The following is a 17,503-nucleotide window of genomic DNA, read 5'->3' on the forward strand; positions in this document are numbered from 1 at the left end:
TGTGCACTCAGAATAGAATTTTTGTCCCTCAAATGGGAGATCCTCGACCATATTTTGCATCCCCTTAGGGAATCCTGAAAGGTGCAACCATGATGCACATCACATTACTAATACAGTAGCAATGGATCGGGCAGCTGAGTCCAGGGAGGCCTGCGGGGCCGTGAGGGCTATTAAATGACCGTCTAAAATGAGGGGCAGGAATTGTTCCCTTTGTTTCCTCTGCCAGATTCTGGCAAAGTTCTTCCAGTTTAGAATAATTTTATAATCATATTTGGCCATAAGTTGTAGTTAGAAATTTGAAATTGGAGGGTAGCAGATGAATAGGATTTTCTGCCCAGAACTAAAAGTCTCTGGTCTTGGTCAGGATGACTAGATCAGGATTTGCATTGACAGCCCTTCTCTTGCCCCGCATTCACCATGAGGGAATTCGGGGCAGGATATGAAAATAAAAACTCCGCATCTTTGGTGTGCATATAATATTGCCTATCTGCATGTAGGTGGCATGGGGGGTTAGAAGCTGAAATCTGTCAAAGGTTCAAGTAGTGCACCGTTAATAGGTAGGGCAATTTTTGTTGTTGAGGAGGTATGGAGAATGTCAGTTCATGGTGCTGAAAAGGCTGGGTGCTCTGAACTGCAGCAGAGTAAGGCTGGTAAGTTGATGTCAATTGCCCTGATGTTGGTGGGGCAAGAGTCTCGATAATCACCCTCATCCTCCTTGACATCACTAAGGAAAGGAGGTGCTGTCCCTGTGGAAAAGCGTGAAGAGTGTGTTGATTGAGAAGTGGGTGAGACTTGGGACTCTTCCTGTCTGAGAAGTGGAGAATCTGGATTGTCAGATATAGCGAGGTCCGGCAGCTGTGTGAATACTCGTGGGTGATCTCTCCTCAGTGCTTGTGATGAGCATGGTGCCGAGGCGTAATATGGAAAAGAGTCAGCAGATGGCGCTGGAGATCTTTTCGGAGCCATAGCTTTGCTAGGAGTTTGCAAACCTGCCAGATTCTCTCGGAGCTGGGAGCTTCGGTTCCATGCCCAGCGTTGGGGCCAAGGCTTCACTGGAGCTGGCTGCTTTGCCGGTGTGGATGGCAGTGCCGGCGGTGTCCTCGGCGCCGGAAAGGGACCTGGAGCATCTCCTCTTAGGCACTGTCTGAATGTGAGGCATGCACTGGAGCCAAAAGGTGAGCGTGGACTGCCAGTGACAGAACTTTCTGGAACTGAGGAAGTAGCTGGAAACAAAACAGAGACCGGGTCAAGAAACAACAGCAGAGCTAAAGAATTGGACATCATCTGATCGGTGGGCTCATCACCTTAGTAGCTGAAGGTAGAATAGATCTCTGCTTCAAAATCATGGTTGCCCTATCAGAATCAAATGGATCCGATAGCTCTTATGAGCAGGAAGTGACATTGCTAACACTGGCGGTTTTGCTTCTATCCTTTTTCCTTGGTGCCGCAGGATCTGGGACTGAAGGTGCTGATGGCCCTAGTTCAGAGGCACTGCTTACATCCATCCTCCAGGATCCGGAAATGACCCTGGTCCTACAGCCGCAGGGATTATGTCAGGATCAGATTGCTCTGAGGCATGAGGTACAACACTGGAGAGGGTGGCTGAACTGGTCCTTGACTTTTCTTCTGGAACCAGGATGGCTGGATCCAACCATGCTACCCTTGGTTTGGACATGTATTGGCTCAGAAGGATTGACTGAGGAAGCACAGGAACTGAGTCTGGGCCCAATAGGTGCTGTGGCTTCTTGGAACCCTTCAGCTGACCAGAACCAATGGAGGACCCCAGAGCCAAGGCTGACTCTTTAGATGTTGGAGCTGAAGTCTGAATAGGTCCACAGGGCCCAACCTTGAGGGCTTCCTTAAGCAGAAAGAGATGCAGACGAGTCTCCGTGTCCTTATCGTCTCTGGGGGATGAAAGTCTGGCAGACTGAACATCCAGAAGGTGAGCGGCCTTCTCCTAGATACTTCAGGCACTGCATGTAGTCATTTGATATCAAGAACACAGCCAGGCAGGAAGCGCACATCTTAAACCTTGGCTTTTTATTTTTTTTCATTTTCACCACCCTGAAATCGGAGACACACCCTAACTATTTATTGACTTACTATAAACCAGTGGTTCTTAACCTATTTATCACTGTGGACCAAACATAAGGCCCACAATATGTTACCTGGGCTGCAGATTGAGAACCACAGCATGCCCCTGCACGAACCCTTTCCCCACAAACCCCTGTGACCAGTGCCTCCTGCCCAAAGACCCCTCCACACAGTGGGGCCAGGAGTGGAGCCCTGGGTGGTGGGTCAAGCGGCAGGGACTCTGGACCCTACTGTGCAGGGCTGGGCAGAGGCCCCGACCCTGGACCTGGCCACGTGGGGGTGAGTGGCAGGGCAGTTGGGTGGCAGCCTAGACCCTGATCCTGCACAGCTGGCCGGCAGCCCCAATCCCGGAGCCAGCCGGTGACCCCAACTCCACAGGCCAGGAGCCCAGACCCCTGCATCAGGCAGCTAGGAACCCAGACCCTGCACTGGCGCCCTTTAGCACACAGCTGGGCCGCATGCGGCCCAATGGGTTGAGAACCGCTGCTATAAGCTGTCTCCAACTATCTTGGTAGAAACAAGACTCTGGCTTCAAAGACAAGAGGGGTTTGCATCTGTCCTGCCAGGTGGTTGGAAAAAACTGAGGTGGGGAGGGCACTCCACCCACTACATGGCCTTGCCCTCCGTGTGTCAGGATGTTCAGGGGAGGGGTTGGGGTGCGAGAGCACTCTAGCTGAGACTGCTAGAAGAGGGGTCTACTGCAAGGCCCCACAAGGTGATGCAGTACCCATAATCTGTAGAGCCCTTGAGAAAGAACTGTGATTCTTTAGATGTGTTGTCTACACAGATTCCACTCATGACCTGCATGTGTCCCATGAGCACAAGATTAGATTCTTTCTGACCAGCAGTGTTTGCTGGGGCCACACCTATGCCTTCCTACCCACCTTCCCCCACCCCCACCCCAGGTCCTTCATCATCCAGAATTTCAGAGGAGTAGGACTCTGTAGTAGCAGAGAAGGAGGGCAGGTTAGAATCTTTGTGGCCAATACATTTCAAAGAACCAGTTACTATCAGTAAGTAACCATTCAATCTTCTTTGAGGGATTGTCCATGTGGATTCCACTCTTGGTAACTAACAAAGAGTTGTCTATTTTATGGGAAGTGGGTATAAGAAATCCTATTTCATCCCATATGACACCCAATCTGAAAACATGTACAAGGTAATAGTGAGTGGTAAATGGTAGACTGATTTCCACACAGGTGCTCTACATATTTCAGGTATGGAAACATTCCCCAAAAAGGCATGCTGCCTCTACCATAGGTGGAATGAGCTCTAATATGACTGAATGAATCCTGTATGACTAGCTAACAACAAGTTATTATGCTGCTGGAGACCCACTTGGATGATCTCTGTGGTTTAAATCAGTATATGTACCCAGCAGACATCATATGGACATGTCCTCCTGCCTGAGTCTGAGGAGGACTGCATCAATTTCTCCCACAGCAAGACTCCTCTTAGAATTAGTAGGGGAAGCAAAAGTGGATGGGAACCTGGGAGGCAGTGACCATGAAATGGTCAAGTTCAGGATCCTGACACAAGGAAGAAAGGAAAGCAGCAGAATACAGACCCTGGACTTCAGAAAAGCAGACTTCGACTCCCTCAGGGAACTGATGGGCAAGATCACACCTGGAGTTGCAGCTAGCAAGAGATGTTAAGAGTAACAAGAAGGGTTTCTTCAGGTATGTTAGCAACAAGAAGAAAGTCAAGGATAGTGTGGGCCCCTTACTGAATGAGGGAGGCAACCTAGTGACAGAGGATGTGGAAAAAGCTAACGTACTCAATGCTTTTTTTGTTCGTGAAGACAGAGGCAAGGTCAGCTCCCATACTACTGCACTGGGCAGCACAGCACGGGGAGGAGGTGATCAGCCCTCTGTGGAGAAAGAAGTGGTTCGGGACTATTTAGAAAAGCTGGACGTGCACAAGTCCATGGGGCCGGATGCGTTGCATCCGAGAGTGCTAAAGGAGTTGGCGGATGTGATTGCAGAGCCATTGGCCATTATCTTTGAAAACTCATGGCGATCGAGGGAGCTCCTGGCCGACTGGAAAAAGGCTAATGTAGTGCCCATCTTTAAAAAAGGGAAGAAGGAGGATCCTGGGAACTACAGGACAGTTAGCCTAACCTCAGTCCCTGGAAAAATCATGGAGCAGGTCCTCAAGGAATCAATTCTGAAGCACTTAGAGGAGAGGGAAGTGATCAGGAACAGTCAGCATGGATTCACCAAGGGCAGGTCATGCCTGACTAATCTAATTGCCTCCTATGATGAGATAACTGGTTCTGTGGATGAAGGGAAAGCAGTGGACATGTTGTTCCTTGACTTTAGCAAAGCTTTTGACACTGTCTCCCACAGTATTCTTGCCAGCAAGTTAAAGTAGTATGGGCTGGGTGAATGGACTATAAGGTGGATAGAAAGCTGGCTAGATTGTCGGGCTCAACGGGTAGTGATCAATGGCTCCATGTCTAGTTGGCAGCCAGTATCAAGTGGCGTGCCCCAAGGGTCGGGCCTGGGGCCGGTTTTGTTCAATATCTTCATAAATGATCTGGAGGATGGTGTGGATTGCACCCTCAGCAAGTTTGCAGATGACACTACACTGGGAGGAGAGGTAGATACGCTGGAGGGTAGGGATAGGATACAGAGGGACCTAGACAAATTGGAGGATTGGGCCAAAAGAAATCTGATGAGGTTCAACAAGGACAAGTGCAGAATCCTGCACTTAGGACGGAAGAATCCAATGCACCACTACAGACTAGGGACCGAATGCCTCGGCAGCAGTTCTGCAGAAAAGGACCTAGGGTTTACAGTGGACGAGAAGCTGGATATGAGTCAATAGTTGCCAAGAAGGCCAATGGCATTTTGGGATGTATAAATAGGGGCATTGCCAGCAGATCGAGGGACGTGATCGTTCCCCTCTATTCGACACTGGTGGGGCCTCATCTGGAGTACTGTGTCCAGTTTTGGGTCCCACACTACAAGAAGGATGTGGAAAAATTGGAAAGAGTCCAGCGGAGGGCAACAAAAATGATTATGGGACTGGAACACATGACTTATGAGGAGAGGCTGAGGGAATTGGGGATGTTTAGTCTACGGAAGAGAAGAATGAGGGGGGATTTGATAGCTGCTTTCAACTACCTGAAAGGGGGTTCCAAAGAGGATTGCTCTAGACTGTTCTCAGTGGTAGCAGATGACAGAACAAGGAGTAATGGTCTCAAGTTGCAGTGGGGGAGATTTAGGTTGGATATTAGGAAAAACTTTTTCATTAGGAGGGTGGTGAAACACGGGAATGCATTACCTAGGGAGGTGGTGGAATCTTCTTCCTTAGAAGTTTTTAAGGTCAGGCTTGACAAAGCCCTGGCTGGGATGATTTAATTGGGGATCGGTCCTGCTTTGAGTAGGGGGTTGGACTAGATGACCTCCTGAGGTCCCTTCCAACCCTGATAGTCTATGATTCTATAATTCCTCACCTCCCTGGGTGTACTTGCAGAAAGAATGACACGTGGAAAGAACACCACATCAGGCATTGAGAGTATCCATTCTTGATAGGCACTGCAGCATCACACATGGACGGGTCATAAATCCCGGTGACCTTGTTTCTGCTATGATCTTAAGTATCCTTGTCTAGTGGGGGTGGGGATGGGATAAGGGGGTCCTAAGCTAAATAAAATGTAAGCTAGGTATAAAATATTTATATGTGATTAAACGAAACAACTGCTAACTATACTAAATCCTACACTACCGAGGATTGTCTTGAAGCCATGGGTAGTCGGAAGGTATTGAGCCCACTCCACCCTTTATATCTGCAGAAGGGGGGATGTAAGGGCACCTCGGACATAGTGTCCATTGGGGTTGCACCTATTAGTCAAAAATAATCTGATCTTAGGCACCTGAGGTGCATGTACACAAAGAATGGATTCTGTGTGGACAATCATGCGGAGAAGAAGATATTCTTAAAAATAAAAAGTCAATGAAATCCATTACTGGAACATAAGAAAGGAGACCAACTACAGGAAGGAACCAACTCAAATTTTGAAGGAAGTCTAACCTGTCAGCTTACTATTTCCAGAGGAGTACAGAAACAAGCAACAAACTGCTCACAGTTATGGGTTCTAATTTTAAGAAGTGCTGAATTTGCAACTCCACTTCAACTAAGTTGTGGGTGATCAGCATTTTGGAACACAAAGCCCTATCTTTTTAAATATAGTGGAAGTAATTGCAACAGGCTTAGCTAAAAGGAAGTCAAAGAATATATGGCATATACAAGTGCAATGCAAGATATTAATTATTCATTGTTTTAGCACAAAGGGATGAAAAACCTTTAAAAAAAGTAATGGGCAGAAGAAAGCTAGAGCATTTATGGATTACAGGATTTCCCACCCCCCTAATAAGAAGCATACAACTCAGAAAGCAAACCTGCGATTGCTGAGTTTTAGCTAAGTGAGCGGGTAAACATGGAAGCCTGACGGTATGAAGGAATACCTATTTTTGCACATCTCACAATTAGATCATTCATACTTAGCAGTTACTTTTAGTGGGTCTATTCAGTGAATTACTGATATCTGGGATTCAGTTTTCCTGGATTTGGGACAGACAGACAATCACAGAAAACCTGTGATAGCTGTTAGCCCTCAGTATTTTCCTTCTCCTCAAATGTAATTCTTATCTTGTATTTTAGGATCAATCTGACTACCTCTGAAAAACTTATTTTACTTCAAATGCAGGAGAGACAGCTGGTTTGTCTGGTTTGGTTCAAGGGCTTGACATTCAGTTCATGCACATTCAGTTCATGCTCAGCAGCTCTAGACATGCTGACAGTTTACAAAAACTATTTGAGATTCAAATAATCCAAATAATCCAAATTAGAGTATCTGTGTGTGCTCTAAATGGCAGTTTGCTGCCCCAATTTGCTTCTCACAGTGAGAAGAGTTAGAACACAAATCAGAGTATTTCCTCTAAAAATCAGCTATAAGTGGGTATTCTAGAAAACCAACAAAAACAACCATAATAGCACATAGGACCAGAATTGCCCATGGGTTCTTCTTCTTCTAGAAGTCAAATAAATGCTTCAAGGTATATCAGGAAATGTTCTTAAAGGGACTATGTAAAATTGACACCTTTTTGTTTACTAGACCGGCCTCTTGTGGGTAATCAGTAAGATCTATTTATTTTAACAGGCAAAGCAAATTTTACTTCTTTTCACTCCTGTTAGTACTATGAGAGAATGAATTAAGGTTCTCTTCTGCCTCGTGCATCATGCATGGAATTGTTAACTAATTTCCGGTTGCAGAGCCTTTATTCATGTCAGAGCTAGAAACAACACAAACTGATTTTCAGATCCCTGAGCTTATAGGGTGGGCAGCCTGGCAGTTGTCTCCTGAGCACCCCCTTGTGGCCTGACATTGTTCTGCGACACCCACCTTTGTTTCCTTGTCAATGAGGTAACATTGAGTTCCCTTTGGTAGCCCCACAAAGAGAAGCCATACAGTCTGCTTTACATCAGCGCTTTGCTCTTTAATGGAGCCTCCTGGAAAAGTACTTTAACAACAGTTTACAGGCTCTTACCTCAGAACCCAGCCAAAAACTTAAAAGTCGTAAAACAAAAAATCTCTGGTTCCAGCAACAGTCCCTTCTGTAAGGCCTCAGGCTTGCTCAGAGTCTCTCTCAAACCTCCCGGCCTGGAGAGTTTTGCAGTATTTTGCCTGCCTTTTCAGTCTCTTTCAGTGCTCCCCTGCTTAGAACAGCTTCTCCCTCTCTGGAGTTCTCTGTTGCTCTTATACAATGGAATCACCTGATCCCTCTGAGGTGTGCCTGCTTAGTAACTACAGTTGGCTGGCCCCAAGCTTCTAGCCCTTAAAGGGGTACAGATAAACTGTCTCACTGTTACGACTAGCAGAACAGACTAGCAGATGAATGAACACACACACACATGCACCCAGGCATGTGGGATTTTCAAAAATGCCAAATTGATTTAGGAGTAAAAAGTCCACTGAAAGTGAAAAGTTTTTGTAAATCCTAACAAACAGCTAATACTTGTAACCTATACAAACATATGGAAATCATATAGTACACCTCAAAAATGTTTTTTAGAGCCACTTTTCACTCTATAATCATAATTTAAAATCTGTTTTGTAAGAAAAAATAAATCAGAAATGAATTCTACTTTAATTAGAGGTTGTATTCACATATCACAATACATTTTGACAGACTTACCAGGTTTCCTACTGAAAGCACATCGTGGAACTGTTTAGTCATTGGATAATATTCCATGGCCATAAACAGCGTGTTTAAAACAATGCAGATGGTAATAGCAAGATCAACAAATGGATCCATCACAATCAAACTAACAATATGTTTTATTTTTAACCAAGGAGCCCAACAGTCCCAGATCAAGAAAGTGTTGGCAAATTTATACCAGCATGGTGGGCATTTTTGTCTGGATTCTTCAAGTTCTGGAGGAAGAGAAAAGTGTAAAAACAAAGTGAAGACAAATATCTACTGATTACACTCTTTATTTTTATATCTCAATTTAAGGTTTAAAAGTGGGGAAAAGGCCAATGAAAACTATGGGTTGAAATTTGCAAACTAAATTCAAATTTTTAAGCCTTGCATACTTTGAGGCTTACCTTTTAGGGCGTGGCATGAGATGTGTGAATGAGGTATTGAGTCATTCTAATCAGTCAATGAAAATATTTGAATCAGGAAAACAATGGTACAAGTAGCAATACTAGCAGTTGGGGATGCTACAGTTCTCGAAACAAGAATATGGTAATGGGTTCAAGAGGTAGATTGGAGAAGCCTTGTTAGGTTTTGAATATGGTATTAATGTTGCAGGTGTAGATGGCATAGGAACAGAAAAGGGACCTGGAGGAAACAGGCTTAAATTTATCTTAATTGAAAAAACTTCTGTTTTCTTTTGAGTTTCTCTTTTAAATTAAATAAGTAAATTAACAAAAATAGAAAAGGTTCTTTCATTCTTAGACCAAAATGTTTCAAAACCAGTCTCCAATTCTTCAATCCATTCAGAAATCTAAATTACCTACTTACATGAAAAAAAAAAACAACAAGAAAAACCAACAGGAAAATAGGGCTGGATTAACTTCACTGAGGTTTTGTAAACCTTTCGAACTATTTTGGGGAATTGCAAACCTAGGTTAGTTAATTTCACTAACATTTTCTTCCTATTAGTTTAATCCATGTTTTTTACTTTCAAGAATATATTTAATTAGAAGAAACAAACATTTTCCAGTTAACAGGAATCTTGTGCAAATTATTAGGAGCAGACACCATCCCACAACAATAACTAGGCTAACAGAAGTGGATGACCAATGTAAAGCAGATACGCTTTAATCTATTTCGAATAATTTTTTCTTCCTCTCTATTCCTCCTATCATTTTCACTGTATCCAATTTTCACTATGTTCATTTGTTTTTAATAGGATATTTCTTCTCTGCCCCTCTTTTTAGTCTCCCCAATGACAACCATAAACTCAACACCTTTCTAAGCAAAGTAAATTCATCCATCTGTGGTTTTGTTTGTGTTTTTTAAACGTACCTTCCATTGTGTTTGTGAGTATGCTGGCTATACTCATTGCTCTGTGCCTTAAAGTTGGATCTTCCAGCAAATCCATTGATATTTTATAAGAACTTGACCTCCTCTTCTTTATTTCTATTCCTGAAGTGGTGCTCTGCAAATTAGATATAAATTACACTAAATTCAGAAATATTATAAGCAGACACCGAACATTTCTATAATGAATCTGAGCTCCAAGTAATTCATGCTACATGCACCTTCATATTTATGCAATGTATTATGTCAGACTTTTATTTGTAACAATCTACCATATTCAAAAAGTATTGTTCAGTTATTTCCAAAGTGTATTTCTGGACACTACTACTACGGGTGACTTGTACAGCACTTCACATTTTTAAAGTGCTACACAAACATTAACCAATTAATTCTGAAATCAGTATTATTAACAACCCCATCTTGCAGATAGGAAAATCGTAAAAGAAAGAGGTTAAGCAGTGTGGCCAAAGTAACACAGCAAGTCAATGGCAGAGCTGGAATCAGAAGTCTGGAGGTTTCTGGCTCCCAGTTCCAGGCTTAGTGCACTAGATTAAACTGTCTCACTTTACCCTCTATTTCCAGACTGGAACAAAATGGAAGATACGCATGGAAACTAAAATCTCTTGTAAGCTAACTTTATGTAATAATTATTTTCCTCTCAACTGAAATTTGTAAAAAGTCTGTCAGTCTATTACTGCACTCGTGACTAGGGCTTCGTGTGTGTTACGGAGGTCGTGGAAGTCCTGGATTCCGTGACTTTCTGCCAATTCCATGACTTCTGCAGCGACCGGTGTGGCTGACCCCAGGGCCGCCCCAACAGCTGGCCCCAGGGACAGCCATACCTGCTGCTGCTGGAGTGGCTCCACAGCCAACTGCACTGGTACTGCTGGCGTGGCCCCACAGCAGCCAGAGCAGCTACTGCTTGGTTGCCCCTGGCAGCTGGTGCCACCTGTCCCACACCAAAGAAGCGCCTCCCCCTCACCCCCAGAGCAGTGCCCCTCCCACCCAGCTAAGATTTAGTCAGGGGTATACAGTGCAGGTCATGGACAGGTCACGGGCCATGGATTTTTGTTTATTGCACGTGACCTGTCCATGATTTTTATTAAAAATACCCATGACTAAATTGCAGCCTTAGTCATGACTGATTCTTCTTATGAGATATTCACTGTAAAGGGTGTCAACTCAAATTCAATTACCAATAAAAGTCTGACTGAACTGAACCCAAGCATGCCAATTTATTTTTAAGTAAGTAAGGGTAGGGGCAATGAATCTTGAAATTAACAGACTGAAGGTATACACGTACTTGCAGTCACACCCTGCATATACATATAAAGAGACATTGTGTGTGTACAAGCATGTCTGAAAATTTCTACACTAAAATAAATAAATATTTCTAAGAAAATAAAATGATAACACGTGGAGTGCATGATAAGGCTCACATTAAATTGATATAATTCTCTAATGGTCTGATTTTCTGAATAAGAGTTCTGGAAAAAAAATATTCCATTCCAAGGCTTAGTGCACTAGATTAGATGGTCTCACTTTACCCTCTATTTCCAGACTGGATCAAAATGCAAGATACGCATGGAAATTAAAATCTCATGTAAGCTAACTTTATGTAATAGTTATTTTCCTCTCAACTGAAATTTGTAAAAAGTTGTAAAAAGACATTCACAAAATGTCTGTGGATACAACAAGGAGCAGTTTATTGTTTTGTATTGTCTGAAATGATAGCTGACAGGTTGGACAGATTTTCCCAACTTTACCTGTTATAACATGCCGCATATGCGCTTTCAAAAGATATGCACAGATTCTAGCATGTGGGATGGGGCCATTGCAGGTTGGATTTCATGGTTACGGCCTTCTAACTAGTTATGATCCTGTCATCCACCTCACACATGCACAGTCCACACACCTCCTTCCCTCCTATGGACTCTGATGGCCTAAAAGCTCTCCTCCCTGGTTTCAGGATCCTGTCAGAGGATCCTGGTGTTATGGGATTCTGCTGGACCTTGGTGCTGTTACTACCTGTAAAGATTTCCTTTGACTAGAGAAAACCCAGGATGAGGTTCTCCAGAACACATTGCATACTAGATCCCTTTGTTCATCCTTCTGTCCCTATTAAAATTGGGCATGCTTCTAGGCAGTGTAACCTCAGTGCGAGAAATTTAATCAGAGCATTTCTGAGATCAAGAAAAAAGGCTCACTAGAACTTCTGGATCTCTCAATAGGATCCTAAAAGCTTGTGGGGTGGGCTCTATGTGTATGACCACATTATTTGTACGCAGAGATGGGGAGAGAGAGGAAAGTCAGGGCTAGTAAGAAGTTTGTCAGGAAATAGAGACAGAGGGAGTTTGAGAGTGAAGGAAATAATTGGACGCAATGAGAAAAAGGGAAGGAGGGAATACACTAAATGTTTAGGAAGCCAAATGTCTGAATTTTGGGTCCTGAAAGAGACTAAAAGTAACACATTATTTATGCTACTCAGTATTCAGTTCTGTATACCTCCTTACTACATATGTAGAAACTAAATGTTCATATTTTGCACATTCAGTAAATTTGGTATTTCAGCCTATTAGTTCAGAGTGTGTTTGCAAGTACATTTAGTAAGTTCCAGATGAATATATAAAATCATTTTAGACCTATTTTACTATACTAAAAGTTATTGCAGGATGCAGTAACATTCACAGTTTGGCCAACCAGGGATCATTCCCAAAGTATTCCATTCTGTAGAAACACAGGCTGATGCAGTAACAAAAGGCTATCATGCCTGAACTATTTATAACTTCCTTACATTGTCATCAGTAGTTGGTTTATCTATTATCACCTCTGGCAGAAGCTGTCCAGTAGGCGACAAGAGTGACGTTTGTACACCAACCAAGGAAACCACACCATTGCAGTCCACAGTACTGTGCATCTTCCCGTTCACTGGAAGCCTCCTTGATGACCTACTGCCTTGACTAATGTTACTATTGTGCCGTTCATGTCTGAGTGGCACAAAAAGAGAACCTCTTCTGCTATCATTTTCTTCAAAAGTGCTATGTTCATCATCAGCGAAGTCATTTTCTGATCCTACATCCTTTACTCGACCTCTGAAGCTGAAAAGACTCGTTCTGCTGTTGCGTCTTGGGGAAAACAGGGAGTCACGAATGCTCAGCAAAGACTGTAGGAAAACATAATTAAACTTATTATTTGAAAATTGTAAATATATAAAAACACATTTCAAGGTAAAACCAATTAACATGCCCTAAAAAGTCTTCTCAAACCAGATTAAAAAACACACCTACATTTCTTGGATTGAAATAAAACAGAGAAAGAGTACAGACATGACCCCAGAGATCACTGTTCATCGGAGTTGCTAAATTTAAACCAAAAAGTAATTATTTGAAAAAATCTGCATTAAGCTATGTTACCTATTCTGAGTATCTGGATAAACCAAGATTTCTGGAAATTCTAGAGACCTATTTGTACTATGCATCCAGGAGGTGAATGCATGGCTGGGCAGATGGTGTCACCAAGATGGCTTCAGCTTCCTTGACCATGGGGTGTTCTGGAAAAAACAGCTGAGCGGAGATGGGGTCCACCTGTTGAGGAAGGGGTAGAGTATATCCGATACAGACTGGCTAACCTAGTGAGGGAGGGCTTTAAACTAGGTTCATCAGGGGATGGAGACAAAAATCAACAGGTAAGTTCAAGACATGGAGGCCTGGGAGGGCCAGAATCTGGGGGGAACATGGACCATTATAACAGGGACAAGGGAGAGACAAGAGGGAACATAGAGGGGGAATCAAATCAGTATCTTAGATATCTGTATATTAATGCAAGAAGTATGGGGAATAAACAGAAAGAACTAGAAATACTAATGAATAAACAGAACTATGACATAGCTGGCATCACAGAGACTTGGTGGGATAATACACATGGCTGGATTATTGGTATTGAAAGGTACAACTTGCTCATGAAGGGCAGGCAGGGAAAAAAGAGAAGACGTGTTGCTTTGTATATCAAAGATGTATACACTTGAACTGAGGTTGAGACGGAAATAGGAGACAGACTTGTTGAAAGGATAAGGTAAGGGTACTGGGTAAGGATAAAGGGGGTAAAAAACAAGGCTGTTGTCATGGTAGGGGTCTACTGTAGACCACCTAACAAGGAAGAAGAGGTGAATGGGGCTTTGTTAAACTACTAAGCAAATCATCCAAAGCACAGAACTAGCTGGTGATAGGGAACTTCAACTACCCAAACATCTGTTGGAAAATAATACAGCAGGGCACAGATTATCCAACAAGTTGGAGACAATTTTTTATTTCAGAAGGTGGAGAAAGCTACTAGGGGAGAGGCTATTCTAGATTTGATTTTGACAAATAGAGAGGAACTAGTTGAGAATTTAAAAATGGAAGGCAGCTTGGGTGAAAGTCATCATGAAATGGTAGAGTTCATGATTCTAAGGAATGGTAGGAAAGAAAACTGCACAATAAAGATAATGGATTTCAAAATGGCAGACTTTAGCAAACTCAGGGAGTTGGTAAGTAAGTTCTCATGGGAAGCAAGTCTAAGAGGAAAAACAGTTTGAGAGAACTGGCAGTTTTTCGAAGTGACATTATTGAAGACACAAGAGCAAACTATCCCACTATGTAACGAATATAGGAAGTACGGAAAGAGACCATCCTGGCTTAACCAGAAGATCTTCAAGGATCTGAAACTCAAAAAAGGAGTCGTACAAAAAGTGGAAACTAGGTCAAATTACAAAGGATGACTATAAATAATAATCATGTAGGAACAAAATTAGAAAGGCCAAGACACAAAATGAGATTAAACTGGCTAGAGACATGAAGGGTAACAGGAAAACATTCTACAAATACATTAGAAGCAAAAGGAAGACCAAATACAGGATAGGCCCATTACTTAATGAGGGGGAAAGACAATAACAGAAAATGTGGAAATGGCAGAAGTGCTAAATGACTTTTTTGATAATGAAACAAATAAGTAGTCATTTGCCAACACTGAAAAGATAATAAGATGATAAGTAATGGTCAACATGGATTTGTCAAAAACAAATAGTGTCAAACCAACCTAATAGCTTTCTCTGACAGAGTAACAAGCTTTGTGGATGGGGGGAAGTAGTAGATGTGGTATATCTTGACTTTAGTAAGTCTTTTGATATGGTCTTGCAAGACCTTCTCATAAACAAACTAAGGAAATACAGCATAAATGGAGCTACTATAAGGTGGATATATAACTGCTTGGAAAACCATTCCCAGAGAATAGTTATCAGTGGTTCACAGTCAAGCTGGAAGAGCATATCAGGCATGGTCCCGCAGGGATTGGTCCTGAGTCTGGTTCTGTTCAATACCTTCATGAATAATTTAGATAATGGCATAGAGAGTACACATAAAGTTTGCAGATGACATCAAGCTGGGAGGGGTTGCAAGTGCTTTGGAGGATAGGATTAAAGTTCAAAATGATCTGGACTAACGTGATAAATGGTCTGAAGTAAATAGGATGAAATTCAAAAAGGATAAATGCAAAATACTCCACTTAGGAAGAAACAATCAATTGCACACATACAAAATGGGAAATGATTGCCTAGGAAGGAGTACTGTGGAAAGGGATCTGGGGGTTATAGTGGATCACAAGCTAAATATGAGTCAACAGTGTAACACTGCTGCAAAAAACTGAACACCATTCTGGAATATATTAGCAGGAGTGTTGTAAATAAGACATGTGAAGTCATTCTTCCACTTTACTCCACACTGATATGGCCTCAGCTGGAATTGTGTGTCCAGTTCTGGGTTCCACTTTTCAGGAAAGATGTAGACAAATTGGAGAAAGTCCAGAGAAGAGCAAGAAAAATAATAGAAAACATGACTTATGAAGGAAGATTGAAAAAAATGGTTTGTTTAGTCTGGAGAAAAGAAAACTGAGTGGGAGACTTGATAATTGTTTTCAAGTACATAAAAGGTTGTTAGCTGAAATAGCTGTTCATTCTCTGGAAGTGAAAAGATGCATACAGCATTACAGTAAAGTGGTAACTGAATGATGAAAAAAGAGAAAACAAATCACCTTTCTAGGTATACTGCACTGAATTACTTCAATATGAAAAATGCATACATTTCCATCATTCCGTGAACCTTTACAGTATTATAAATTTGTGTATAATGAATATGGACTCATTAAAATAAAAACAAAAAGAAAAAGAATTGACAATGTTATTGACTACTAGCATTAAATACTACTACATCATCCTAGACCACAGGGACCCTAGAGCAGCAAGAATGAACAATTCCTTTTAATGTATATGAAAGCACAGGTTAGGAGGTTTTAGCTGTGAGTAAATGTAGATTTCAGTGGCAAGTAGTGCACATTTATATTATCATAACATCAAGATATTGAACAGCTGTTTTATTGATATTATTTTGGGGAATGTTTTCAGGGTTTACTAAGTAACAAAAACTTTCCCTTAATTATCCCTCTCTTTTACAATCATGCAGTTTAGTCACAATGCTGTGCCTTGTACATTACTACAATCTGCATGTCAAACAGATCACTGTGCTAAAAAATTACAATTGCATTAGTTATAACAGTACCTGGTGGGGGGAAGCGAAACGCTTTTCATATGTCAGTCTATTCCCTTCCAAAGAGAAACGGAAACCTTTCCTTCTGATACTGCCTTCTGAATCAGATTTGGGAAGCTTTTCATCATCCAACTTGTCCTCTCCTCCAGAAAGCTCTCTCTGTCTTCTTTTCTTCCTTCTGTTTCTCCTTTCTTTAGCACTCTTTGAGCTCAACTTCGATGTTTGTGAAGAACTCTCCGAGAGCCCACAAATCCTATCTTCGCCACTGAAATCTCTTAACTCAGCAGCTGCTTCTGCTATGGCCTGGCATACGAAAAGATTGACTACTTATTAAAACACTAAAATATCAAATATGCATTTAACTACCAAATCCTTTACTACTTACTATAAAAAGCATTGCTCTTTTGAAACAGCATACCTTGTTTTCCCAAATTTACTCCAACTGGCTTTTATGTATATGGCCAAATCCTACTCATTTCTGCAAAAAATGTCACTTGAAATAATTAGTAAATGCTAAGTAAGTGAGGAGAACAGGATGAAGCCCATAATGTATTAGGGAAGTGCTGGTCACAACTCTGTAGCTAAGAGATTGAGTCCATGTTTTACACTTAAAGCATGGACTCAATCTCTTTGCTCTGTATGATAAATACAGCATCTCCTCCCCACATCAGCATTTGCATACTGGATTTAAAGAGTATTTTCTGAGAACTGATAATATTAATTCAAACTTGTATCCTTTAAGAAATTTAGTATCTCTCTTAGTATTTTCTTTGTCCTGAATTATGTTAACAATGGGAAAAATACAGAAATTCAAGCTCCCCAAACAGTTAAAATTAATTGAAACCTTATGCATAGACTATATTTGAAGAAATCAGCTTGTAATTAAGCTACATTTGCAGCTTTGTATCTAGTTGTATATATCTAATTGTATGTAATTTTTATTATTATAAATAACACAGACACGTTCACGTAACTCTTAGGTGGACACTGAGATATCAAAGGAAACAAGTAATCATCCTTCCTCTACAGCTAATTTTGATTAAATCAATTCTATCTGTTACAATGAGTCAGGAAGTAAAAGGAAGACTGCATACATGTCAAGAATTCTCACTGGTTGATTAAGCAGTCCCACTGTCTCTGTTCTTTAAAGTTTCTCAAAAAGAACAGGAGTACTTGGGGCAACTTAGAGACTAAAATTTATTTGAGCCTAAGCTTTCGCGGGCTACAACCCACTTCATCAGATGCATGCTGTGGAAAATACGGTAGGAAGATTTT

At 41.7% G+C, this 17,503-nt stretch overlaps 2 protein-coding genes across 2 annotated transcripts in view; one reads left to right on the plus strand and one right to left on the minus strand.

Moving 5' to 3' along the window:
• LOC140895607 (uncharacterized) overlaps positions 1 to 17,503 on the plus strand; it is a 169,591-nt gene that overhangs the window by 144,866 nt on the left and 7,222 nt on the right. The window lies entirely within an intron of this gene.
• The window catches only part of LOC140895608 (sodium channel protein type 2 subunit alpha), a 204,535-nt gene that overhangs the window by 88,457 nt on the left and 98,575 nt on the right, over positions 1 to 17,503 (minus strand). The window contains exons 11-14 of the mRNA XM_073305731.2: positions 16,241 to 16,531; positions 12,448 to 12,816; positions 9,639 to 9,771; positions 8,298 to 8,536 (exon numbers count right to left, since the gene is read on the minus strand). Of these exons, the coding sequence (XP_073161832.2) occupies positions 8,298 to 8,536; positions 9,639 to 9,771; positions 12,448 to 12,816; positions 16,241 to 16,531 (1,032 nt within the window). The remainder of the gene's footprint in view (positions 1 to 8,297; positions 8,537 to 9,638; positions 9,772 to 12,447; positions 12,817 to 16,240; positions 16,532 to 17,503) is intronic.

The sequence above is a fragment of the Lepidochelys kempii genome, chromosome 11 (assembly GCF_965140285.1).
Source record: "Lepidochelys kempii isolate rLepKem1 chromosome 11, rLepKem1.hap1, whole genome shotgun sequence".
Lineage (NCBI taxonomy): Eukaryota > Metazoa > Chordata > Testudines > Cheloniidae > Lepidochelys > Lepidochelys kempii.